This window comes from Silurus aristotelis (genome assembly GCF_946808225.1).
Source record: "Silurus aristotelis genome assembly, chromosome: 23".
Lineage (NCBI taxonomy): Eukaryota > Metazoa > Chordata > Actinopteri > Siluriformes > Siluridae > Silurus > Silurus aristotelis.
In genome coordinates this window covers 12,312,483-12,339,895 of record NC_139596.1, presented here as the reverse complement: position 1 = coordinate 12,339,895, position 27,413 = coordinate 12,312,483, and the positions used below count along the sequence as shown (strand labels likewise).

Below are 27,413 nucleotides of genomic sequence, written 5' to 3'. Positions count from 1 at the left end.
CTGTTTTGTCTCGAAACAGATTCACATGAAGACAATGCCTGCTGCCATGTACCGCCTGTTGACAGCCCAGGAGCAGCCAGTTTACATCTAAAAGCCTCAACGAATACCCCTCAACCTCCTGACCTCACCTCGTCTCACTCCACCTCACCTCACCCTGATCTCTATCCTATGGACTCATGATTATGTGAATCCATGACCACTATTTATCCACAATGATTCACCTTCTTCCTACTGGCTGTCCACCTCCTGTCAGCACAAGGCTTTCAGCCTACTTCTCTACTTCGGCACCCGTGTTCTCACCCAGGTAAAAAAAGCTGAACCAGGCACAGAAAGAAAGAGCTCCACGACACGGAATTCTCCCGATAGAAATTTACACTCTATATTATTTCACACTGTTTGGCCATGCAGTATGTACAAGCAGCGTGTTTGACGTTATTTGTGGAAATCTTTCTCTTTCTCTTCCCCCCCACATGTGATTTATTTGAACCTGGCAACCATCAGACATTCCAGCTTTATTCTCTTCCACTCAAGTTCTAAACGAGCAGCTGTTAGCCAGGGTGTGGAGGAGCAGACTGAACATTTCTGAGGGGCTGCAGGCTCTAAGTGTGCATTTCTCAGAGTAAATGCTAATTAGAGTAAACAGAACCGTGTGCTCTGTGGTCTCACACACACAAAGAGGTTCTTGCCGTTTTCTTTTTGATAGTCGGACACCCCTATGTTAAGAAATGATCCATTGAGAATCTCAGTATAGATTTATTTGACAAACTACTGAAATATTGAACTAAGTACAATTGTCATTCGAGTCTAGTTGACAGCATCAATTTGATAATAACGAGTTTCCACTTCTTTTGATCGAATGACACACCACTGAATGATATAATGCACAACATGGACTATTAATGCCTTAAAATAGTAATGCGAGACACAAACACCTCAGAGCTGATCACATCAAGATACAGCACAGACAAACGAAAGCTCTTATTCCAGGATTTGTCTATTGGTGGGACGTTAAGACCAAATTTAGTCAGAATTAGAATTTAGTTACTTTGTTGGAAAAAAATGTGAAAATTATATACAAGTTTTAGAATTGTGACCAATTTTTAGTTTGTTTGCTCGTTTGATTAAATTTGCAACGGAATCATTTCCACTATTTTCTAGTGTACAGATCATATTGTTCTTTTTTTTTTTTTTTTTTTTTGGCAAATTTTTCTTATTGATTCTTTATATTTAAGGATAATTCTGTGTACTAAGTATTTTATTTTGGTTTGAAAAAATATTTATACTTGAAACATTATTTAAAGAAATACTGTATGTGTGTAAAGGGTTAGAAGTGATATACTGGTCTGTCTTTGAAAAGTATGAATTTAGTTCTTTAGTTTAAAGTAAAAATAACAATTGATGCTCTTGATTAAACCATAATTCAAGAATTCAGCTTTCAAGAATCAGGAATTTGCATTGGATAGTGGTTGGCCACGAGTTCTCTAATGTTCCATCCTTATAAATGTGATAGACTAAGAGTTCTCCCCAGGGTAGGAGTCTCTCACTTATGCAGACTGAGCGTCTTTCACTGCCCTGGATGATCTCTACTTAATCACAGACGATACAATACTAATGATGCAGTAAAATGACATTGTATCGGTATAGTATATATCAGTATCGGTATATAGGTGCATATGTCCTCAACAGGAAGATGAAGCATTGTGATGTCAGTGGTACCATGGATAGAATCCGTCATTCACGATCACAAGCCACGATATTGCTGCAGCAAGTTCGTGTCATATACCCAAACGTGGCTCTTGTACACACGCAAACAAACACACACACACACACACACACACACACACACTGCTTTGCGTCTCATCTCAAAAAATCCCAGCCTTACGACTGCTGTCATTTCCACAAACACACAAGCAGGACGGCGTCACGGTACTTTTCTTAAGCATGGTCTTAATCATGTCTTTGGTATGCGTTCATGCTAGTAGTGGGTGTGAAAACGTGTGACGGCAAAATGACTTCACTGTAAAACAAAACCAGCTACATAACTGCATATAAATATATATTTATATACGCACATTCATTTCAGTATACACATCCAGTGATCGTGTATATACAGTATGTACCTTTTTTCCGAATTTGCAAGGCAGGTGGCAAGAGGACTGGACTCGTGCGGTGCTCTCTTTATCTCTACAAAAGGATTTCCTTCTGCTTCTAGGACGTGTTGACAGCAAACCCATTAAAACTGTCAACATGTCCATGTCAGTATGACAGCATTGAGCTGGAGTGTGACGCACTTAACTGAGCTGCAGTTAACATGGTCAAAGTCAAATTGTACTGCAGAACCTATTCAGCGATTGAAATATGGAAGTCTATAATAGTGCAGTTCTGTTCATACAAACAAGGCCACATATATGCAAGCTTTAATGATGTTGGCTTTGGTTTTACATGCTGAAATCAAATCACAGAATCACAGTATGTGCTGCCTATTGGTGAGACGCAGTCAGGACTAAAAATCCCCGCGACACACACTGAACACATAGATGTGACGTCCACACTCGTGTCTGTACTGCGAAAATTAACACAGGGCCTGGTGTTGTTCTAATTAGAAGATAAAGACGAGAGTAGATGGTGGGTTTGACTAGTGTTTCTTATGCACTCGCTCTGAATGTATTTAAACTTATATCTATGTTTGTCTATATAGTGAAGAAATAGGAAGAAAAAAATACTTTCTGTAAAGTAATGGCAATGTTTATTTATTTGCGAGCTTTTTCTGTGATGAATCATTGAGCCACATTCCTACGCCATAGCAGGAATGTTTGTAACAGTATTTACGACAATAAATGACTTAATGAGAAAATATATATACACAAGATTCCTTTTTTTGTGTGTTTTCCTCAATCCCAGGAGGAGATTCTTTCCACGGGCTTCAAACAAAACTAATAAAACTGTACTCTGCCCTTGTAGTTTAGATTTGTACTGATAAGGGGACTGGACACACAGAATCATCAGCTATAAAGACTTGATAGACTGATCCTAATACTAATTTCCCAATTAGGCTATTTTTCTTTCAATGCACTAATTGAATTCAAACACATTGAATTAAAAAATTTAAGCAAAACATACAAATATGACTCCAAGGCAGGTGGATAAATTCATACAATTATTAAAAACTTGCATGTCACATTATAGAAATTATAGTTTTTCTAGGGCCTTATATTTTTCAAAGTTCTAAATAGTTATCAGCTTTGTTGGAAATAGAAAATGATAATTTGCAGATCATCTTTTAAATGCTACATATTTTAAATATAATAAAACGACAAATTAATTTGTATTTTGAACCAACAGTGATTAGAGCACTAGGGGGCGTTGCAGGAGTACACTGTCTGCTTGTTTAGCACGTTAGCTTTGGTTTAAAATTGGTTTAATAATAATTGAGTTGCTGCCATCTGGATTTAAGGTTCTTTAGACAAAATCTGTTTGTGTTTGTTCATCTATGATGATATAAAACAATATCAATCAATATAAATAAAATCAACAATACAATTCAGTGATTGGACTTTTCACACTAAAGTCAGTATCCATAACAAGTATAATATCAGTTTTATTTTCCATCTTTATATTGTGTCTGTTTAACAAAGTAACAAAGTTTTCTGGGAAGCAGTGCATCTATTACAGGTTTAATATCCAGCATTAGTGGCTCCAGTGCTGTTTATTGCAGTGCAGAACTCAGCTTTATATACAACATTAAAAACTCAAATCTATAAAAATTAAAACTCTACAAACACAAACATCCTTGTAATAAAAAAAAATTATCAAAAGAAAAAAAAGAAAAAATTCTATAACTTCTGCTTTCTCGAAGCTTTGCATCACATACAGAATCACTCGACTCCAGTACACACAGAAAAGGCTCTTTCAGATATTAGATAATGGTTTCTCTTGAGACACCTATCAGGCTGTGTGGTCGCTCCTGCGCCAGCCGGCGGGTTCCAGTCCGAAAACCTGTCCTGGAGCTCGGTCTGCCCTGCCCACAGACCTGCAGCTCTGCCCACGTAAAGGTACTGAGGTCTCCACAGCTGCGCAGGTGGAGGAGACCCGGGCGCTTGCGCAGAGGCAGTGTCTGGGACGTGCAGTCTGGCTGCCTCTGTGTGGAACTCGATGCCCGCGCCTGTCCACTCTCTGGGACGCTCATCACCTGCACGGTAATGCCGAAAATTTAGAATTTGCTTAGTAAGAATAACTTTTATAGAGTTTTTTTTTCTTCCCCCTACCATAATATACCTTTTTGCACAAAAGGACCACTTTAAAAAGTGTAAAAGTGACCTAGACTATACATACAGAAATATAGTCAAAACGGTACTAATTTTATTACTGCATGATTAATGGCGTGCAAATTTTTGTTTACATTTTTATAAATATAAAGATATATTTAAATATAGTTTAAATATAAATAAACAGGTGAAATTAAAACCTTCAACGCAACAAACATTTATTCACAATGTCTTTTCTTTACTTAGATATAAAAATGAGTATAAAAAAATATAATTAGTACACATTTGTTTTATTGATACGCCAAGTCTCAAATTTCTCCATGATGCACACATCCCGCAACTGAAACCATCCGTGTGGAAACATAGCAAAAGTTCCGCTTGGTGTCCTGGTGATTTACATAATTTAAAACGCAATCATTACTTTAAAACAGTTACAAGTATATTTTGTCTTCATGCTCTATGTTGAGTTTGGTTTCACTAATAATAAACATACATTTGCATAAAGCATGCCCATGTTGATTAGTGTATTACAAATGTGAAAAGTATTAATTTAAGGTAAATTTAGTACAGATAAAAATGTGTGATTAAGTTGCGATTAATGGGTGATAGAATAACACTCATTATCTCTTACTCATGGCACCTGTTAAGTGAGTGGTATATATTTGGCAGCAAGGGAACATTTTGTCCTCAAAGTTGATGTGTTAGAAACAGGAAAAATGGCCGCGCGTAATGATGTGAGTGAGTGTGACAAGAGCCAAATTGTGATGTCTAGACAACTGGGTCAGAACATCTCCAAAACTGCAGCTCTTGTGGGCTGTTTCCGGTCTGCAGTGTTCAGTATATATCAAAAGTGGTCCAACGAAGGAACCGTGGTGAACAGGTAACAGGGTCATGGGCGGACGAGGCTCATTGATGCACGTAGGGAGCGAAGGCTAGCCCGTGTGGTCCGATCCAACAGACGAGCTCCTGTAGCTCAAATAGCTGAAGAAGTAAATGCTGTAAAGCTCAACTGGTCGGGACTGTTTTGGGGGGACCAACACAATATTGGGCAGGTGGTCATTAATTTATGCCTGATTAGAGTGTTACACTTTTTAAAGTTACACTTTTCTGTTATGAACAAATAGTCATTTTTTAAATGTGTACATTCATATGTTGGCTATTTATTAGTGCCATGGAGCTTTTTATTAGGGCCATGGTCCTGATTTTTTTACTCACGGAACAGGTTTTAATACGATTTGAGATACTGATTGCTTTTTGAGTTGTTGATGTTTGGATTAAACCCATTCAATTCATGTGACCAGTCAAACAGGCTGCGTTATGAGAGACTTAACCTTTTGTTTATGCTTCACACACGCCACTTAAAGAATTATGGTTCCAGAATAACCAATCATGTGTTAGATCTGTGATAAAATGACACACAAAATGTTGTAATATAATGTGAGTGTATGTGAGACCTGCTGGATAAAGGTGGCACAGCGCACTGCCTCCTCCATGTGTTCCTGATCAGAGCGCAGCACGCTCTTTATGCTGTTGATCAGCTCTTGCACTTCCGGCATCAGGCTACACGGTGACTGCTGCTGCAGGAAACGCGCCACCAGCAGCTTGGTGTGCCTGTAGCTCTGATAGTCCACCATGGAGGATGGCCGTGGTCGGCGATGGCCCCTCCCCCGCCGCATAGTGACAACCGGATGCTTTGTCTCAGGCCCTGACCCCACAGGAGGCGTAGGACCTACTTCCGTCTGTGTGGCTGCCTCACAACTCATTACTGCTGGGGGAAAGGATGGAAGTGTGAAATAGAGAAGAGTGAGGAAATGAACCATTGTGTAAAAAAAAAAAAAATGATTTAAGCAAAACTTCAGTATGCATAAATAGAAACTCGGCTAGCTTGAGTCATAGTCACGTGTGAAACATGAGTAAAGAGTGATTTAATAATCCCTGAGAGAAAATCTGAGAGAATTCTAACACAAATATAAATCAGTGTCAACTCAACCAGTTTTCTCTTCTTATCTTAGTAGTACAAGATTTCATTTCTGTTTCATGCCAATCCTTTACATTACTGGTATGAATAAACATCAGGTTTAAAAAGAAATCTTGTACAAAGCCAAAAGGCAGAGGAAAAGCAGGAACGACGTCAATGACAGGATTTTTTTTTTCTCAGTAATTTATAGACGTCTTTCTGATGAGGGTCACAACCCACGCATATTGTTCCACACGTCAGGCTTTTGAGTGCACAGACAGCACAGAGTTCCTGAAAGAGAAAGGCAGCTCTATATTTAAAATAGCTCTAATGAAGTTGCTGACAGACATGGAGGGGGCAGGATATACTGTGAGTGCTTTCAATGTGTGTGTGTCTGTGTGTGTGTGAGAGAGTTCAGGGTCTGACACCCTCACACACACACACACACACACACACTAAAGATAAACCAAAATGAAAATAGGCCCTAATCTGCTTTGCCAATAAACCTGTTGCCCTTCAGGTTATGTGCTAATAAATGTAACTCATTACTAAGCACTTGGGTCTCAGTTAAGGTCTTAACTTCCTCCATAAAGAATGACAGAAAGTGGAAACTATACATCACAGCCTAAAATACCTTTAGCAGTCAGGTCCAGGAGAACAGGGTCACTGTTGGATCTGCGATGCCTCTGTCTACGTGGCTTTCTGCTGCTCGATGCTGTGACGGACTGTGAGGGAGGTGAGGAACTCAACACGGCTGTCTGCATACACCTGTCTGAGTGACAACAAACATCTCATTTACAAAATAATATTCATTCTCAGCATAGTGTTTAATAACTGTATATGTATCTATGTGTCCTTCACATGTATTTCAAACTCAAATAAATGTTCGAATTCGGTTACTCTTAAAAGTGAGCATTTTGATATGGGGTATCATCAACCCCGATTCCATAAAAAAAAAAATAATAAATGGGTGGGAAATGTAAAATGTGATTAAAAATAGAATGCAATGATTTGCAAATCTCATAAACCCATATTCACAATAGAACATAGAAAACATATCAAATGTTTAAACTGAGCAAATGTACCATTATATTGAGGAAAACACTTAATTCTAATCAATAATAATGCTCCTCAACATAATGAAGACCCTGAATATCGTGTCATCTACAGAGCATATTATCGTAAAAAACAAGGGACAAGGGAAAAAATAAATACCGGAGACCCTCACGACTGTGACATTACATGCATGTCATTTAAAAACAGTATGTGATGGAAATTAATGTATGGTCTCAGAAACAGCTCCAGAAATCCGTGTCTGTGAACACAGTTTGCCATGTCATCAACAAATGCAGATTTAAATCACTATCATGCAAAGAAGAAGCCATATGTGAACATGATCAAGAAATGTCACCGTCTTCTTTTTTCCAAAACTCATTTAAAATGTACTGAGGGAAATGTACAATTATTTTTGGAAACCATGGACACATGGACTAAAGAGGAGAGGGACCATCCGGCTTGTCATCAGCGGTCAGTTCAAAAGCATGCATCTCTGATAGTATAGGGGTGCATTAGTGCCAATGGAATGGTCAGTTTTTACATCTGGAAAGGTTTCATCACTACTGAAAGGTAAAGACAGGTTTAAGAGCAACAAATGCTTCCATTCAGACGTCTTTTTCCTGAAAGGCTTTGCATATTTCAGCAAGATAATGCTAAATTGCACACCGTTAAGCTGGTATGACTCACTGTTTGTACGTCATGTTCTACAATAATAGATTCATACCTCCTCATGTAATCTTACCCATCCACTGCTGTGGTTCCTTTTGCCATCTGGGATGGACTGATTCACCCTGAGGCCCTACATACTATATGCTTGTTCACTGTTTGAGCAAACAACTCTAAAATAGTAATGATATATAATCCCACTATTAAGAAGAGGATGTTTTTTTATGTGAGATTCCCATCAAGGTTCCTAAGGGAGTCTTTCTTACTGCTGCTAATTCTCACTTTTATCATTAGGGACCGAAATCTGCACCTGGATTTCTATAAAACTGCTTTTGTGACAATGTTTGTTGTCAAATTAATATACATTAACTGCAATATTTAAGTATTTGGGAAACCTTAACCTGGTTTATTATTCAGTAATAAATATGAAGGATTTAATTACTGCAGTAAATTTAACAGAAAAGAGTGGAGAATATAAATCCGAGTGCTGATATGTCCTGGGAGTTTACAAGGTTAATAATAACATTGTTCTGTACATACAGAGTAAACTTTCCAACCAATCCTAATCCCATGGGAAATTTTACAGTGATCACTGATTATAAATAGGTCACTGCTACCAAGTCAAAATGAAGCAGAGAACCATAAAAGCTTTGAGAGCTATACTATAAGCCAAGCACATGCTCAGTGTGTTAAAAAATAAAAGGCAAATGTAGTTTCATGTTAATTCCTGTGGGATTTATCAGGTCACTTGTTTATTGGTCTGCACCTATGTATACATAAAACCAGAGCATGGAGATGGGAAGCTGATACTGGTGACATAAAGAACCTGTGACGCGAATGTGAACTTATAGCAACGGCTTATTTACAGAGCAGAGCATACGTGCTGATATAATAAGCAATTTCTGCCCATGAGCACTGTTACATGAACAGAATTACATGATACTCCAGTGACTCCAGTAATCACAAGTCAACTTCTGGCATTGAGGCAGTTTTTTTAAAACCTTATTTAAGTAGATGTACAGTTACTGTTTGTGCCTCAAGTAGAACAAAGAGCAGTCACCCAAACATAGGGGAAAGCACACAAATACAGTTAATCAGTTAATCATCATTCACTTTAATAGGAACTTCTCGTTTATGGAGTTATTCAAGCAGCCAACCATCTAACAGCAGCACAGTGCATAAAATTGTAAAAAAAAAAAAAATGCAGAAAAAGACCTGTTAATGTTCACTTTGGAAAATCTGCATAAAGAAAAATCTCTTTGATTTCAAACGTGATTTTTTTTTTTACTTATCAGACTCACCAAAACTTTACAGTTTATATAAATATCATTGTATTCAATTTAAATTGAATAATCATTTTCACATTGACAGCTCTCTGCACTGACTGAAATGCATAAGCTTAGGTCTATCTAACAGCTTGACCTTCACTATGTGAGAAAATCATATTTAATTGGTCCTAGACTGTGTAAAATGTTCAGGATGGATTATTAATCCTGTGATGGCCTCAATGACACAGACAGCATATGATATTGTAATGGGTATTGCTCACCATCGCAGGCTGTGTCTGTCTCAGAGCAGTGTGACACCGCCTCGGTCAGATCTGTCACTTGAACCTCAGGGTCCTGCACCTAAATATATACATAGAGGGTCAGTTAGCGGGCTTGATTTCTCCTGCCAATATAAACTGCAACACCCTTTGCTTGGGAAGTGCTGAAACTAATAAGAGGTCAGCTTAAAATAATTCATTACTTCAAACTACCGCATACAGGCTCATTTGTAGCAAATTATTAGACGTGTTTACCTGCGATGAGTCGGCCTGCCCTTCTGCTACAGCTTCATAGGGCGGAGGAGGGTCAAGAGGACAGAAAACCTCCACACCTTTAATCCTCGCCCCGTATATGTGAGGCAGTGGGATCACACTGTCACCAAACATCCTGGAGTAACAGACAGACAAAATATGCTTCCTAAAAACCTCTGGCAGCAGCTGCAGAAGGCAGTTCCTGGTGTTCATTGCCAGGTTTAACATCTGCCTTGTAAAACTGGTTCATCTCACGCATTGCAGCATTTGCTAAGCTCTCTCGATCTGTTCCACAGCTTGCAACATTTTAAGAGGTTGTTCTTGCTTTGTTTGGTGGTGACACCTCCTACACTGTGTGTGTGTGTGTGTGTGTGTGTGTGTGTGTGTGTGTGTGTGTGTGTGTGTGTGTGTGTGTGTGTGTGTGTGTGTGAATGTATGTGGGGGTTTTATATGAGAGAAAGAAGACAAGTGCAGCATGGCTATTGTACTGATCTACATGAGAACATGTACCAGTTATGGAACAATTTCTAACTGTATATTGTTTCAGTACATAGTGGGTACAGTAAAATGCAAATATTTGCATACCCTCAGGGCAAAGAATTTCAACTCTCACAGTTCCTTTATTATATCCAAGTAACAAAACTGACCAAATATACCTTGACTCAATATTAGTATACTTTTTTGGTATATAGATTGTAAAATAGAGGCACTTTTTCACCCAGAATCCAAAAAAAAACTGCTGAATAACTTGACACCAGTTAATATCTTTAGGAAAACTATTTTTAACACAGTTAGTTTCTATTAACGCTTGAGCAACTTACAACTTTATTATGACTATATATATATATATATATTGTTTTTCTTTGCATGTTTGCCAGAATTTTGTCAGAGCAACAGCCCAACTCGGAATGAAACTTATCATGACCTCATGACCTCAACTTGCCATAAAAGCAGGAAAGCTGATTAGGGAGTGAGTGTCCTGCTGCTCCGTTACCTGCGAGCCAGTCGTGGTGTATAGGAGTAGAAGGTGGAAAAGTAAGAAGGAGGTGGTGCCGGTGGAACAAAGTCATCAGGATCAGGAATGTGTGGCTGCTCTTCTTCCACTGCAATGTTCCGTGGCTCTTCCTGCCAAGGATGAAAACATATTCATACATAGCAGCACTTTCTCATTGGGTCTGACTTAGCACATGACCATGAACAATAGCCAGTGTGCCTGGTGAATCTTGTGTCAAACAATGTTGAACATATGACTGTGGTATGGAAATCTTAGTGTCAAAGAAATTGCCTAGAGTGGTTAAGGTAGAATGCACAATTGTAGGTAAAAAAGAGAGACAGCTACATTACAAGTAAAACAAAAACGATCACAAGGTTCCCTTCTTTTACCTTACATTCTCAGTTTCAGTTTTTGGTGGTTGTGTTGATATCTGTTCTGTGCCAAAGTTTTCCACAAATTTACACTCTATGCAAAAAGAGACGCTAACTAATCACTTTATCTCTATGGGCTCTTACCATGCAGGGCCGTCTGGTGGAGAAGATCTGCAGGTACCTGAGTGCAGCTGCAATCAGACACACTACTGTGGTCAGCGCATTTAACGCACACAGTGCAAACAGAACCTTCTGCAATACAGAATATTGAGCAGTCAGCACAGTCAAAGTCCATGCAGAAAATTGGAACTCTCAAATGTATTACAGTAATGCAAAATCCCTAATAAGGAGCAGAGAAGTAATGTAGCATTACTAATAAAGCCCAAACCTTGAGCAACACTCTCATCGATGCACATGAGTGTCTCGCATAAATCTTGATCACCTCCTCGTCTTGACACTTAGGGCTCTCGGAGCAGCAGTTACAGATATCACCATCCTGCAATACAAGATTCACATACACCATTAGTGTGTAACAGGTAAGGTTCACATACACCATTCATTGCCATCCAGATGAGGATGGGTTCTCTTTTGAGTCTGGTTCCTCTCAAGGTTTCTTCCTCATTGCTTCTCAGGGAGTTTTTTAATGCCACATTCACCACTGGCTTGCTCATTAGGGACAAACTCAAAATTAGAAGGAGCAAACTTAGCTGCTTTGGGTCAATGTCCACTGTTTAAAGCGAGCTTGCTAATATGCTCTATCTTTTACATTTCAATGTAATAATCATTAATTACATGTTAAATTATAAATCTTCATTAACAACATTCAATCATTTATCTTATTTATCTTCTGGGTTCTCATCAGGGTTACGGTGGACCAGGAGCTTGTCCTTGAAACACTGAGTGTGAGGACGGAATTTACACGTGATGGGATGCCCATCCATAACAGGGCACCATTTACACACATATTAATAACTGAGGTAATTTACCATGGCTAATCCCCCTATGGACAAGCTTGGAAAGTGGGAGGAAAAACAGAAAACCCAGAGCAAACTCATTCACTCACTCATATTTGTGAAAATACAAATACATATCTTCAATTCATTTCAATTCATTTTTATTTGTATAACGCTTTTAACAATGAACATTGTCTCAAAGCAGCTTTACATAGATAATGTAGTAATAAAAATGAATAAGATGTTCTTAATAAGTGTGTTATATATTCAAGTCTTTTTTTTTTTTTTATACTATGGACAAATAAAAAGAAAAGCCAGTGGCTCCGGTTTGCTCTGAGGGGCTTTTGATCACTAGAGGTTATTCTGACTGATCACCAGTATCCTGCAATGAAACACTTTCATCTTAATATAGATATCCATGCCCCCGTTCACAGGGTACAAAGCCTCAATGGACTGTATAATGAGTATAAAGGTGATGTAATTAATATATTATGACCTTTCCAGTCACCAGAGTTCAACCCCTAAGAAACATTATGGTAGAATTAACAAGTAGTGTGGGGGGGGGGGGGGGGTTATTTGAAATAATGTTCAAAATGAAGTGTTCATCTGGCCAGTATATTTCCAGGATATTCTTTTGCCATGTGAAAGTTACTTCAAAATTAATTTTTCTTTTTCTTCAATTTGTTAAGGGCCTGTCTGCCTATAGACAGTGTACAGACATTATACAGGTACTTAAATCATATATGAGTATATAAAGGCTGATACTTTAGATAAGACACATAAGAAACAAAAGGATCCTTTTTGACTAAAACTGATCTGTAAGGTATTCTTCTTGGGCAGATTTCACAATGTAAAGAATACAGTGGAACAGTGTTACTACACAAGGAGAGTAGAGTCTTATTGAAAAGGACACGGCAACCCAGTTAAGATTCAGACCTCAGGCTCTGAAAATGTCCGAAACCGAACACATGTGCACAGAGCACCTGATTCGGAAGCAGATGGTGAGGCCAGGAGTCTTCTTTACTCGAGAGAGGGGAGGGGGCTGTTGCAGAAGCCCAAAGCTATAAAAGCTCAGTTTCAGGAAGAAGCAGATAGAAATTCACACTCTATTTTGGAGCTTGGAAGCTGTTATGGTTTAGTTATTCTACTCCATTTGCTCTGACCCATTTAAATCTCACAGCATAAATATAGAAGAAAGAGGTTTACCCCATATTTTTATGATTTCTTTTACTGTTAAGCCAAGTCTGGCAATTCTGCAAAGGTTTTAAATATTTTAACCCTCACCAGGGCCAAATCAGCTTTTCTTTTATGCTTTTAATTAGCATGTTGGTGTAAAAATAAAAACAATGTTGGTGTGGTTGTGGTGCACAGAGGTTATGATCCTAATATGTTGTGCATTAGAGCATCACTAAAAGGTCTCAGCTCTCACCAGCTGACAGTGGATGGTGCTGGACACCAGCTGAGCTCCCTGACAGCAGAGGATAAAGCCTGCCAGGTTCAGCAGGATACACACCATGGACAGCAACACAAACAAATTCACCTAACACAGACAAAGATAAATAGACAAAAGAGGGCGGGGTGTCAGGAGACAAAGTTATCAATAACCAATACCACAGATACTATTTCAGTGTTTAGACATTAGTGCAAATTAAGACAATAAATCTGCATTTCATTTGACTGTAACTACATTTGCTTATCCACACTGGTTGTTATAGTAACAACACAGACATGCCTTTGTGCATGTTTAGGCCAGGTTTTTGAGCATGAGACAAGCCACACACCAAATGACGACAAAGTCCAGAAAATCTGATTTGAACGGTCAGAAATTGTAATGAAATTTCAAACCGAGATGAACTTTGTGTGGCATTTCTTTATTTAATATATGGAATAATAGAATGCAAAATATGTTATCCTTTACATATATTTTATAGATTTGCAACTCATTATATGCTAATTGCCATGTTTTGAGTCAGTGAGAACAACCTGATTTAGACAGACTGGCTTTGTTTTCAAATACTTAATCAAGTTTTAACATTAAGTTTTGCTTGCTAAATGTTCCTTGCTTCTTGTTGCTGCTGTTTTCCGTCAAACTCCTGCTTCAGGCTGATCAGTATTTGTACCTGCCCTTTATTTTTTCTTTTCTTTTTTTGTAAGTTGTTCTGTATGCAAATCTGTCAGGCACAAGAACTCGCAGGAAACCGGAGGTTGAATGTACAAGAAACGTGTTTACTTAAGTCACTCAAGAAATGAAAGAGCAAAGCAGAACAACACGCAGGCATGAACTAAAACACAAAAGAAATACAGAAAACAAAAGAAACGTCCAACACACATGAAGCGTGATGTAAACACAAAGGGTGAGAGAGTCCACAATGTTCGTAGGCCTAAGCTGTAGAACAGACGGTGAGACTGTGAACGACTGGGGTTTATATATGGTGGTGACTGATGTGACCCAGGTGATGATGATTAGTAATCAGGTGAGCTGCTAGGGTGGATATGAGGGTTAGGAGAAGGCGTGGCTGGTGGATCCCTGACAGTACCCCCTCCCCCAGAGGCGGCTCCTGAAGCCCTGACCCTGCGCCGCGGCCGACCCCGACCCCGGGGGGCAGGACGCAACGGATGAGTGGCGTGGTACTCCTCCAGGAGCGCAGGGTCCAGTACGTCCCGCCGCGCCACCCACGACCGTTCCTCGGGGCCGTAACCCTCCCAGTCCACGAGATACTCCAGGCTGCTGCCCCGACGCCGTGAGTTCAGTATCTCTCTCACCGAGTAGACCGAGGGCTGCTCCAACACCTCCGGTGGCGGGGGTGCAATTTCCCTGGGTCGCAGTGTGTCCACGGGGGTGTAAGGTTTGAGGAGCGACACATGAAAGGTGGGGTGAATCCGGTACCGCGGTGGGAGTACTAGCCGGTAAGCTGCCTCGTTGACCTGCCTCTCGATCTGAAATGGCCCGATGTACCGGGGGCTCAGCTTCCTGCAAGGAAGCCGCAGTCGCAGATCCCGAGTGGACAGCCAGACCCAGTCTCCGGGCCTGTACTGGGGGGCCTCCCTTCTGCGTGCGTCAGCATGACGCTGGGTTTCTCTGGTTGTCCGGCGCAGTTGGGTGTGTGCAGCCTCCCACGTCCTAACACTCTCCCGGAACCAGTGGTCCACTGCAGGTACATTGGCGGGCTCGTCGGTCCAAGGAAACAGCGGGGGCTGAAACCCTAACACACACTGAAAAGGCGTGAGTCCTGTTGTATCCTGGCGCAATGAATTCTGGGCGTACTCCGCCCAGGGCAAGAACCGACTCCACTCCTCCTGATCCTGGTGGCAGTATGACCGTAGGTACCTTCCCAGGTCTTGGATCCTCCGTTCGGTTTGGCCATTCGACTGGGGGTGATACCCAGATGACAGGTTGACCGCGATCCCCAGTAGCCGAAAGAATGCTCTCCAGACATGTGAGGTGAATTGGGGACCTCGGTCAGACACCACTTCCTCCGGAAGGCCAAAGTTGCGGAAGACGTGATGGAAGAGGGCTTCTGCCGTATCCAGGGCTGTGGGGAGGCCTTGTAGGGGAACAAAGCGGCAGGCTTAAGAGAACCGATCGACGACCACTAGGATGCATGTATAACCCCCCGAGCGAGGAAGGTCAGTGACGAAGTCCACGCCGATGTGCGACCATGGTCGTTGTGGAATAGGCAGGGGGATGAGTTTACCCACTGGCAGATGCCGGGGGGTCTTTGACATGGCGCAGGTGTTGCAGCCCTGGACGAACTCCGCCACCGTATTGCTCATCCTGGGCCACCAGTAACGTCCCTGAACCAGACGTAGGGTTTGTTTCCGACCCGGGTGCCCCGAGCCTGGGTTTTCGTGAACAGACCTGAGCAGGGTCTGTCGGCATTCTTGTGGCACATAGGTTCGGTTTCCGGGGCAACCAGGGGGCGCGGGTTCCCTCCGTGTGGCCGCGCGAATATCCCCGTCCATGTCCCACACAATGGGACTCAAAATGAGCGTGGGAGGCAAGATCGGTCCTGACTCGACGGGTTCTTCAGGCCCATAGACCCTGGAGAGCGAATCAGCCTTGCCGTTCTTTGACCCTGGCCGATATGTGATGCTAAAGTTGAACCTGGTGAAGAAAAGAGCCCAACGCGCCTGACGGGGGTTTAGACGCTTGGCCTCGCGGAGGTACTGGAGATTCTTGTGGTCGGTGATGACTATGAAAGGATGAGCGGCCCCCTCCAGCCAGTGTCTCCAATCTTCCAGGGCCAGCTTGATGGCCAGGAGTTCCCGGTTACCTATGTCGTAGTTCTGTTCAGCGGAGGATAACTTCTTTGAGTAGTAAGCACAGGGATGGAGCCGCGGGGGGTTCCCTGAACGCTGGGAGAGGGCGGCCCCTACTCCCGTGGAGGATGCATCCACCTCGACGACGAACGGGAGCTGAGGGTCAGGGTGACGAAGAACTGGGGCGGTACAGAACCTCTTGCGTAGTTCCCCGAAAGCCTTCTGTGCCTCCGGGGTCCAGGAAAGGACCTTGGCCTTACCACGCAATAGTGATGTGAGCGGGGCGGTAACCAGGCTGAAACCTCCTATGAACCGGCGGTAGAAGTAAGCGAACCCTAGAAACCTTTGGAGCTCCTTGATCGTGGTGGGGGCCGGCCAATCTCGTACGGCCATCACTTTTCTCTCATCCATCCTGATGCCTGCTGCGTCGATGAAGTAACCTAGGAACTGCGTCTCCGAATGGTGAAACTCACACTTGGAGAGGTTGAGGTACAGTCGGTGTTCTCGCAGCCGTTCTAGGACTTGGGTGACGTGTTGATGGTGTTCTTGTAGCGTACGTGAGTAGATCAGGATGTCGTCGATGTAAACGATCACGAACCGATGGAGAAAAGGACGGAAAACCTCGTTCATGAAGGTCTGAAAGACGGCTGGAGCAATGGAGAGCCCGTACGGCATGACCCTGTACTCGTAATGGACTGAGGGAGTGATGAAGGCCGTCTTCCATTCGTCCCCCTCTCGGATGCGCACCAGGTTGTAGGCACTTCGGAGGTCTAGTTTGGTGAAAACGCGAGCCTCCCGTAGTTCCTCCAAGGCTGCCGGGACCAGGGGGAGCGGATACGGAAGCGGGGAGATCTGTGCGTTCAAGCCCCTGTAGTCGATGCACGGCCGCAAACCTCCATCCTTCTTGGCCACAAAAAAGAAACTGGAAGCCGCCGGAGAGGTTGACTGTGTAATGAAACCCTGACGGAGGGCCTGCTGGATATAACCCTCCATCGCTTGGTGTTCCGGGGCTGCCAAGGGGTATATCCGTCCCTTCGGTAGCTTAGCTTCGGGCTTCAGTTCAATGGCACAGTCCCATGGCCGGTGTGGGGGTAACCTGGTAGCAGCCTCCTCGCTGAAGACGTCCGAGAAAGCATGGTAGACCTGGGGGACTTCCACCTGAGAGGGTTGTCTTGCTCCTTCAACTCGAGTTGCTGCCAAGGTCAAGGTGGTCCGGGGTGGAGTCGGGAGTGGATGTAAGCATGTCTGCCGGCAGGTGGGGCTCCACTCCAAGATGTCACACGGGTCCCAGGAACAAGTAGGGGAGTGTTTGGCTAACCAGGGACGACCTAGGATCACGTCCACTGTCAAATCCTCCAGTACGAGAAGCTGGATTTCCTCGTGATGTAACACTCCGACCTGGAGGGTGATAGGGGGCGTGCAGTGCTTCACCTTACCCCGTCCTAAAGGACGTCCCTGGATAGTCTGCACGGTTAGTTCCTGAGATCCCCGCTGCCGGCGTAGCTGGAGGCGTTCTAGACACGCCTGTGAGATGAAGTTTCCCGCTGATCCTGAGTCGACCAGAGAAACGACAGATAAAGAGTGAGCGGGGGTTTTTAAGGTGACCTGGAGTGTGGACAAATGAGTAATGTCAGAAGTAAGAGTGACACCACTCACCGTCCGACGGGGAGGTCTAACTGGGCATTGGGCCACGCGATGTCCTCCTTCTCCACAGTAGAGGCAGGCCTGAGTCGCCCGTCGGCGCTCCCTTTCCTGCTGAGATAGTCGCTGTGAGCCGAGTTGCATGGGTTCCGGCAATGGAGCTGCTGATGCCGCCATGGCGGGCGCTGGGTCGTGCAGGGGAAAACGGCCAGCAGTCAGGTGTTGAGAAACGCGGATAGATCTCTGAAGAAACGCCTCTAGTCCTAGGGTGTCATCAAAGGTGGCCATTGCCAGCCGGAGCTCTTGGTTTAACCCCCTGCGATACACAGCCAGCAGCGCCTTCTCGTTCCAGCCAGCAGATGCCGCCAGAGTACGGAAGCGGAGGCTGTAACCCGAAACGCTGTCAGTTCCCTGCTGGATGTTCAGCAGCTGATCTGCCGTTGAGGTATCCCCGGGGGCGGTGCTAAAGACCTCGGCGAAATGCCCAGTGAAAGCGGCAAATGACGTCAGCGCCGGGCTCGCTGCGCTCCAGAGCGCTCTCGCCCACGCGAGAAATGTGTAATGAAACCCTGACGGAGGGCCTGCTGGATATAACCCTCCATCGCTTGGTGTTCCGGGGCTGCCAAGGGGTATATCCGTCCCTTCGGTAGCTTAGCTTCGGGCTTCAGTTCAATGGCACAGTCCCATGGCCGATGTGGGGGTAACCTGGTAGCAGCCTCCTCGCTGAAGACGTCAGCGAGGATCAGCCGCGGCTGCGGGCTGATCCTCCATACCAAGGTAACGCGGTTTAGCTCCTTTCCCTGTTGCCCTTCGGTTTTGTTAAAGGTCCGTTCTTCTGTCAGGCACAAGAACTCGCAGGAAACCGGAGGTTGAATGTACAAGAAACGTGTTTACTTAAGTCACTCAAGAAATGAAAGAGCAAAGCAGAACAACACGCAGGCATGAACTAAAACACAAAAGAAATACAGAAAACAAAAGAAACGTCCAACACACATGAAGCGTGATGTAAACACAAAGGGTGAGAGAGTCCACAATGTTCGTAGGCCTAAGCTGTAGAACGGACGGTGAGACTGTGAACGACTGGGGTTTATATATGGTGGTGACTGATGTGACCCAGGTGATGATGATTAGTAATCAGGTGAGCTGCTAGGGTGGATATGAGGGTTAGGAGAAGGCGTGGCTGGTGGATCCCTGACAAAATCTAAGCCTTGGTGCAGAGTTCTAAGATTTGCCTTCAGTAGCTTACTTGCTCAATTATAGTCTCCTAATTCCTCGTTTTATTAGCTTCATAGTTACTCGCCTCAGTCTATACTGTAATATTTAAGTACATTTTATTGCAAACTTAGTAACTTCTGATCTGGTTCTGGTGCTTGTTTCCTATGTCAGGAAAGAAAATGGTGTTCTCTAACTTTTTGCACAATGTTATTATAAACAAATAACTATAGCATAATACATATGCAGCAATTTGTTGACCATACTTTACTATGTGTTAAATGAATAAGAGGAGCTCCATGACTGTTACTCTGAAGCATACATAGAATAAAGGTTGTTGCATATGTGCACTAAAGGTCTTTATGATAGTACTTAAATGAGAAACTCTGGCTTCAAGGAATCCCAAATACTGAGCTTTATAAACAGACTTGTTATTCATGGCCCAAAAAGCATTATGTTTCAAACCTGCCATAACCTGGATTACGTACAAATTTCCCCGCTGGCAAAAATACCAGAACACACACACTCGTGGTCTAAAACCTACTTTGACACAACACATAAAGACATGAAGAGACAAATTAGACAGTTTGTGAAAAGATTTATATCTCGGCTGAAAGCTTGCTAGTGTTAATCATGGGACTGAGGTTAAAGGAGAATTAATATAAAGTTTTTTATTTTATATTTTACAAACTTAATCAATGACGCAAAGACTTACTCTTGTCTCTAATCTCATGCTCTCACATACGTAAATACGTAATGAAAAAATACGTAATGAAAAAACAGAAGGTAATTACATTCCTACATTAGGAGTTCATTACATTAGTGGTTCATTAAATTCAAAATGTACTTAAGGGAAATAAAATAAAAATGTCTGCCATGTAAACAACAGTGCCAGGCTGATGGGTTGCTAACTTATTCAGTAATGGCCTTTTTTTATTTTAATATACAACTCAATTACAGCTAGAGGCAACAGAATGCAGCATTAATGAATTCATTTTGGGTTTTGTCTATTTATCGGTTTCTGCTGTGCATGATGGAACAGATTAGTGTTCATTGCATTACACTTCATTTGTTCAGAAAATGTGCCTTATCCATTTTCGCATATTAGATTTGATTTCAATTTCCCAGTGTGAGCACAATCAATTTACTTGTATTTAAAAGGGAACATTACACAAATATCCATTTTAATACTAAAGAAACATCTTCCACTGGTTTAACCATGTGTAAGATTTTGTTAGCAGTCTTTGAAAGCAGATATACTATCTGTTTATTGCTGGCTCAGCTATTTTCCCTTTTTTTTTTTTTTTTCGTGGAAAACTACGAGAGCACATAAACAATTCTGTGCTTCACACTATCCTGCAAAACATAACCTTGACTTGAATTACACAGTGTGACAGAGCGGTGAAGAATACCGCAACAATGATTAAACGCCTTTGTGTCCAAGAGACAAAGACTATAAAGAAATTAGGATCAACCTACCAACAGGAGCATGGGCCGCTTCCATGTGGTCAGGCCAATAATCCCTGACAGGATAACCTGCGGAGAAGCAATTCAGCATATATATATATATATCAGTGCACTGGCAGATTAACTACAATATGTCTTATGTGTACTTATGTTAAACCAGTGTCTCAGCAGGCCAGTGCTACACATACACAAGTTCAACTAGCTTTGTACATACTAGGCACAATTCCCATTTTAAATGTTTTTATTTTTTTTTATAATTATTGGACTTCCACTTCCACTTCCTGTTTTTAAATTGCTCTTTAGTGTGTATCTGCCAGAATGGCATTTCCCGAATACTATTCACCAAAGCATTACACAAGAGTTTAAGTTAGTACAAAATACTGAAACAAAGTGAATCACTAAATCATTTGGAAGTGAATCTTATGAATATTGTTTCTAGACAGGATCAGAACCAGAGCCTTGTTCTTGCACTCAGTGTTCCCACATCACTCACATTCAGCATCTTGAAAAAAAACTAAGTTTTACTGAGTTTATCTGTGCTCAAATATGTATATATATAAACAGTACAAGTGATCTCCTGTTTTTCTGGACGATTTTGATGTGATAGTTTCAAATCTGCTTAAACTATTTAACCCCTTTTTTTTGTTATCCACATCTCCAGAACTGACTACAGGGTTTGGGGACCTTTTCCAATACACCCAAAGGAAATACAAACCCACAAGATTTAGTTTCACTCATATAAGACAAAGTTTTACACTTGTTTGACTTAAAATCAGTAGCAAAACCCACATAACCGACATGGTTTAGATCATTCTGGAGAATATAAAGCTCACCTCGCCTCTTTCCAGCCCACATTAACGGGTCACTGAACATTTCGACCCCATCGTTATCTGTCGAATTAAAAGAATTGCACCCCTACACCCTGATAAACAAACAGGCCTGGAGAACACTCACTGATGACCCTGCCCAAAACGGACAGGAATTGCGGACAGGAGGCGAGTTGCTGAGGGAGAGAGCCCCGAACGAGAGAGCCACCATGGAGCAGCCGAGCACCAGCTGCAGCAGCCCGAGGGAGAGCAGAGGGCGCGCGGGCAGCAGAGGCGGCACAAGCCGCGACTCTGATCCACGCATCCGCCACGGAACCGTGGCCATACAGCGGCTCCTTCTGGACGGATCGGCGAACTGGGGGGTGAGTGTAGCCCCGGTTAAACGACAACACGATCCAGGCAGGACTACCGGGAGAGACATGAGACACACGCGAGCAACGTAAACCAACCGAATGTAAACGCTGAGTGACCGCGCAGCGACCAGCGAGGATCCGTCATTTTATCTGAACTGCACATGAGAGTCCGCTCGCTCCGGCTTCCATGTTCTTCCCGAGCGAATGGAGCTCTGTACAGTTTAAAATAGCCTCTCGCTGTGACCTGCTGCTCGGTTTGCGTTTCACATTTCTGGGCACTGGAACAAGAAAGGCGGAGGAGAGGGGGAGAGGAAGAGAAGGGAGGGAGAGGGGGAGAGTGGGAGCACAGGGCCCACAAGCCTGGACTCCATCACTGTAAAATCAACTGTGTTCATGTTCATGATGTACATGATGTACAGTGCTTACAAGGTGTACAGTGTTCAGTATTTAACATGGAGTACAGTATTCATCAGGGTGTACAGTGTGAAAACTGGGAAAATGTTTACATGATGTACAGGGTTTAATAGAGTGTACAGTGTTTAACATGATGTACAGTGTTTAATATGATGTACCGTGTTTAACAGAGTGTACAGTGTTTAACATGATGTACAGTGTTTAATATGATGTACCGTGTTTAACAGAGTGTACAGTGTTTAACATGATGTACAATGTTTAACATGATGTACAGTGTTTAACAGTGTACAGTGTTTAACATGATGTACAGTGTTTAACAGTGTACATTGTTTAACAGGATGTACAGTGTTTAACATGATGTACAGTTTTTAACAGTTTACAGTGTTTTATAGAGTGTACAATGTTTAACATGATGTACAGTGTTTAACATTATGTACAGTGTTTAACATGATGTACAGTGTTTAACAGTGTACAGTGTTTAACATGATGTACATTGTTTAACAGTGTACAGTGTTTAACATGATGTACAGTGTTTAACAGAGTGTACAGTGTTTAACATGATGTACAATGTTTAACATGATGTACAGTGTTTAACAGTGTACAGTGTTCAACATGATGTACAGTGCTTAACAGTGTACATTGTTTAACGATGTACAGTGTTTAACATGATGTACAGTGTTTAACATGATGTACAGTGTTTAACAGTGTACAGTGTTTAACATGATGTACAGTGTTTAACAGAGTGTACAGTGTTTAACATGATGTACAATGTTTAACATGATGTACAGTGTTTAACAGTGTACCGTTTTTAACATGATGTACAGTGTTTAACAGTGTACAGTGTTTAACATGATGTACAGTGTTTAACATGATATACAGTTTTTAACAGTTTGCAGTGTTTAATAGAGTGTACAATGTTTAACATGATGTACAGTGTTTAACATTATGTACAGTGTTTAACATGATGTACCATGTTGAACATGATGTACAGTGTTTAACATGATGTACAGTGTTTAACATGATGTACAGCGTTTAACATGCTATACAGTTTTTAAAAGTTTACAGTGTTTAACAGAGTGTACAGGGTTTACCAGGGTGTACAGTGTTAAACAGAGTGTTTAGTGTTAAACAGTTTACAGTGTTTAACATGATATACGGTGTTTAACATGATGTACGGTTTTTAACAGTTTACAGTGTTTAACAGAGTGTACAGTGTTTAACAGTATACAGTGTTTAACATGATATACAGTGTTTAACATGATGTACAGTCTTTAACAGTTTACAGTGTTTAACAGAGTGTACAGTGTTTAACAGTGTACAGTGTTTAACATGATATACAGTGTTTAACATGATGTACAGTTTTTAACAGTTTACAGTGTTTAACAGAGTGTACAGTGTTTAACAGAGTGTATAGGGTTTAACAGGGTGTACAGTGTTTAACAGAGTGTATAGGGTTTAGCAGGGTGTACAGTGTTTTACAGTGTAGTGTTTAACATGATATACAGTGTTTAACATGATGTACAGTTTTTAACAGTTTACAGTGTTTAACAGGGTGTTCAGTGTTTAACATGATTCACAGGGTCCAATATTATATACAGGGTTTCAACATGATGTATTTGTTTCTTGTGATGTACATTGTTAATAGATGCAATTTTGCAAAAGTCATGTCACCATATTATTTTTAGAGAGAAGGGGCTTTTTTCATTCTTCCTTGGAAGCCATAATTTTTTAAGGCCTTTTCTGATGTGCCCGTAGGTCACGTCTCGTGAAGTCAAGTGAAGAGGCTTTTATTGTCATTTCAACCATATAAAGCTGACGTGGTACACAGTGGAAATAGACAATGTTTCTAAAAAACCCTGGTACTACATAAAAACAACATAGAGCTACATCACAGTACACAGAGCTATGGACAGAGCTAAAGAAAGTTGTCCTCACCACATAAAGTGCATCGTGTGCAACCTAGTGAAAACAGTGTGAGACAAAAGACAATGTAAACAGACAACACAAGACAGTGTGGGACAGATACACGAAACATAATAGCACTGACCAGTGAACCTACTGTATACTATGTTATACAGTACAATGTACAAAAACTGTACTGTCAACAAGAGTGTATTTGTAAACATAAACACAAAGTTGTGCAAGAGCAGCAATCGAGAGAAACAAAACAGCATGTAAACTGTATAATATGATTCTAATATAATATGGGTGATGCTTGAAGACATGGCTGTGTATGAATTGAAATTAGTATTGAGTGTGTGATTTAGTTCAGGTTGTAACAGTTCAGTAACACACAGTTGAGTGTTTGGTACAGTTCAGTTCTGTACTGTACATGATGTAGCTTTTCAGTTTTGACCATTATTGCTCTGACAGAATAAGCTGGAATGCCCGCTCCTGGAAAATTGGCAATTATTTTGAATGCTTTCCATTTGTAAACAATCCTAATCACTGTAGAATGGTGAATTGTGTAAATCTGTAGATGGCCTTATAAGGGAACAATTGCTTCTCTAAGGTCATGGCCAGTGCCCTTTTTCCTTGGAATGATGTAAACACACCTGAGTGCTCCAGAACACAAACTGTGCCAAAAGTAGAAATGTCAGAAGTTCTGGAAGGATAAATAATTTTTTTTCCCAACTTGTTTCTTATTGTTGTTTTACTTTTTGGAAAGAAAGCTTAATAAAAGCTAAATTGAAGGAATGTGTGCCTTCTATTTTCGATGAAAGCATATGAACTTAACACTAGATGAAAAGTGTTGCCATTTTCTGGTTAATTGTAGTTGTTCTTTGTGTATTATCGTGACTTTATTTTTTTCATCTGGTGTTTTTTTTTATCTTCTGTGTCAGCTCAGGTCATAATTTTGTCATCTTGTTTCTGGGTCTGTATTTAGGGATCCAAGTGCCAGAGGTGCTGGAACCTTTTATTTTATTAAACTTTTTTTAGCCAATTTCTATTACATACTTGTGCGAACAAGTTTAAGGATTTTATGCCTATTGTCACAAAATTGCAGTTAAATGCTTCAGGATAGTAGAAAACTTGATTATCAACAAGAAAAAAACATGTTGACATTGGTAAAAAAAAAAAAAAAAAAAAAAAAATTACAATAAATATCACCGGTCAATCAAACATAATGAGTCAGATTTATAGTCAGCCAAATTTATTCAAACAGCATTCACTTATAACTGATTGCATAGACTGCCTCTTATTAACACCCACTAATATATTTTTGCATAATATTTTTTTCAAAGTAGTTGTAGCTTTTTTTCATTTATGTTTACAAAAGTTTGTTAAGTTACTCCTCTAAGGTAAATTCTCAATAGTGATCAGAAATCACTTATCATATTTACAAACATTGCTTCTACATTTCATTTAATCAAAGTGGGGTAGAACTTGATCTACTAATCTGAACATATAGATTAATTCTAAACAATTTTCAGGCCAATATTTAGTTTAGCATAATTTTGGTGTATGGCTGTTGATCAAATATATGAATATTATTAATACTCAAAAAAAATCTTCATTGTTCTGTGTAACTTGGCCACTGGGGGCGATGTTTTGCTGAAGCTTCCTTGATCTTAATCTAGGGTTAGGATTAGTTTGTGGCTACTGTATATTTTGGATTAAGCTAAATTTGTCTAGAACCCAATTATTTAGTTTTTTATCTGTAGCTGATGTGTGGACTTTGTATCTCTTTAAATCTAATGGATCCTAGTCATAGTTTCTTTTAAATTCTATAACAATATGGACAGCATTTTGACACGAGGTACAGTACTTAATATGACGTACGACATTTAGCTTGGTGTAGAACAAGGCATGAAGTGTTTAACATTATGTACAGTGTTTATTAAGGTATACAGTGTTTGAAATGATGTACAGAGTTTAAAAATGATGTATAGTGTTTAACATGATGTTTAGTGTTTTTCATGCTATACAGTATTTTTTTAGAGAATAATTGAATAATATTTATCTATAAGCATGAAAATAATAAATAATAATAAAACATGGTAAAAATTGTCAAAAAGAAACATTTTATACTGTAAAATTTCAGCTCTCCACATTCAAGTTTTAACATTTGCAAATTCAATTGAGTTTTAGTTTGTTATGTTATAAATGCATAACTTAAATTTATCTTTATTGTATTTACCACCACATTACTACCCATTTACTACCATAAATATATACACAAATCTATTTTATAATATTTTTACTCATTGCTTTTATATACTTTATTTAATAATTTTATTGTTGTGTAAATACTTTGTCATAGACTTAGTGAAGGGTACAAAGAGTAACATGAAGCATTTTTCCATTAATTCATTTACTTTACAGAGGGTCACCGGGGAGCCTCTATCCTGGGGAGCCCTTGGCACAACACAGGTGACATGCTGGACGTGGTGCATCCCATTAGAGGGCACAATTACACACTCTCACACACACTCATTTACACACTATTCAGATTTTAGAAATGCCAAATAGACAACGCATGTCTTTATATTATATCTATCTATTATTGTCTATCTATTATATTATTTTTAGAACACAAATTAATTTTAATGCTGCCTATCTAGGATACTTCAGTCTGATTGGGTAACTGGTGCAGTGATTATTTGGTATAACAATACATTTTTAAATAGTAATTAATACTATACATTAATAGTAATATATATATATATTACTACCAAGACATTATTTAAAAAATTATCTTTTTTTTAGTCTGCTCAGATCTCTGCATCTTAGATCTTTAGCTCATCATCTGAAACATAATTCCACCAAAATGTAATTGTTGTTGATCCCATGTCAAGATTTTGTGATCTCTATGAACAACTTACCTTCAGACCCTGCACACAACTTTGGTATAACCATTGGACAATCAACTGTGCATTATTTCACATATTACTGATCAGATGTTGTTTTCTCTTTTACAACATCAATAGAATTTGTATGGTTACCCTTCAACTGTCTGTCTGATTCTCTCAGTCAAGGAACTTTTCTCATGTACTGTACATGTTGAAATGAACTGGTTCAGTTGAGTCACAAGCTGTCTTTAAACAATGCATGATATATTACCTCTTACAGAAGTACTTTAATTAGCAATTCTTAAAAACTTGCTCTAAAAACTATATACCCTACCAAAAAAGTTTTTGATAGATGATATTCTTAGTCTGTGAGCTAATAAATCAGT

General features: G+C 40.7%; 2 protein-coding genes and 1 long non-coding RNA gene across 10 annotated transcripts in view; 2 read left to right on the top strand and 1 right to left on the bottom strand.

The window, feature by feature from the left end:
• apba1a (amyloid beta (A4) precursor protein-binding, family A, member 1a) overlaps positions 1 to 2,854 on the top strand; it is a 60,860-nt gene extending 58,006 nt beyond the window's left edge. For all 7 annotated transcript variants that reach the window (XM_083527516.1, XM_083527514.1, XM_083527520.1 and 4 more), the window contains one exon: positions 20 to 2,854. In XM_083527516.1, the coding sequence (XP_083383642.1) occupies positions 20 to 91 (72 nt within the window). In that variant the 3' untranslated portion in view covers positions 92 to 2,854. The remainder of the gene's footprint in view (positions 1 to 19) is intronic.
• On the bottom strand, positions 2,724 to 22,203 carry fam189a2 (family with sequence similarity 189 member A2). 2 transcript variants are annotated; one of them, XM_083527521.1, is made up of 11 exons: positions 21,595 to 22,203; positions 20,653 to 20,709; positions 13,490 to 13,600; positions 11,496 to 11,603; positions 11,252 to 11,359; positions 10,737 to 10,867; positions 9,746 to 9,878; positions 9,494 to 9,572; positions 6,857 to 6,994; positions 5,720 to 6,033; positions 2,724 to 4,189 (listed from the first exon to the last, which is right to left on the bottom strand). In XM_083527521.1, the coding sequence occupies exons 1-11, from the start codon at positions 21,886 to 21,888 to the stop codon at positions 3,917 to 3,919; spliced, it is 1,746 nt and encodes a 581-aa protein (XP_083383647.1). In that variant the 5' UTR covers positions 21,889 to 22,203; the 3' UTR covers positions 2,724 to 3,916. The 2 variants fall into 2 exon arrangements, with proteins under 2 accessions (XP_083383647.1, XP_083383648.1); XM_083527522.1 differs by having other exon boundaries at positions 5,720 to 6,030.
• LOC310718614 lies at positions 21,277 to 25,185 on the top strand. The gene is made up of 3 exons (XR_014531206.1): positions 21,277 to 22,388; positions 22,703 to 23,245; positions 23,520 to 25,185. It is a non-coding gene; the product is annotated as an uncharacterized lncRNA (long non-coding RNA).
• The last annotated feature ends 2,228 nt before the right edge of the window (positions 25,186 to 27,413 follow it).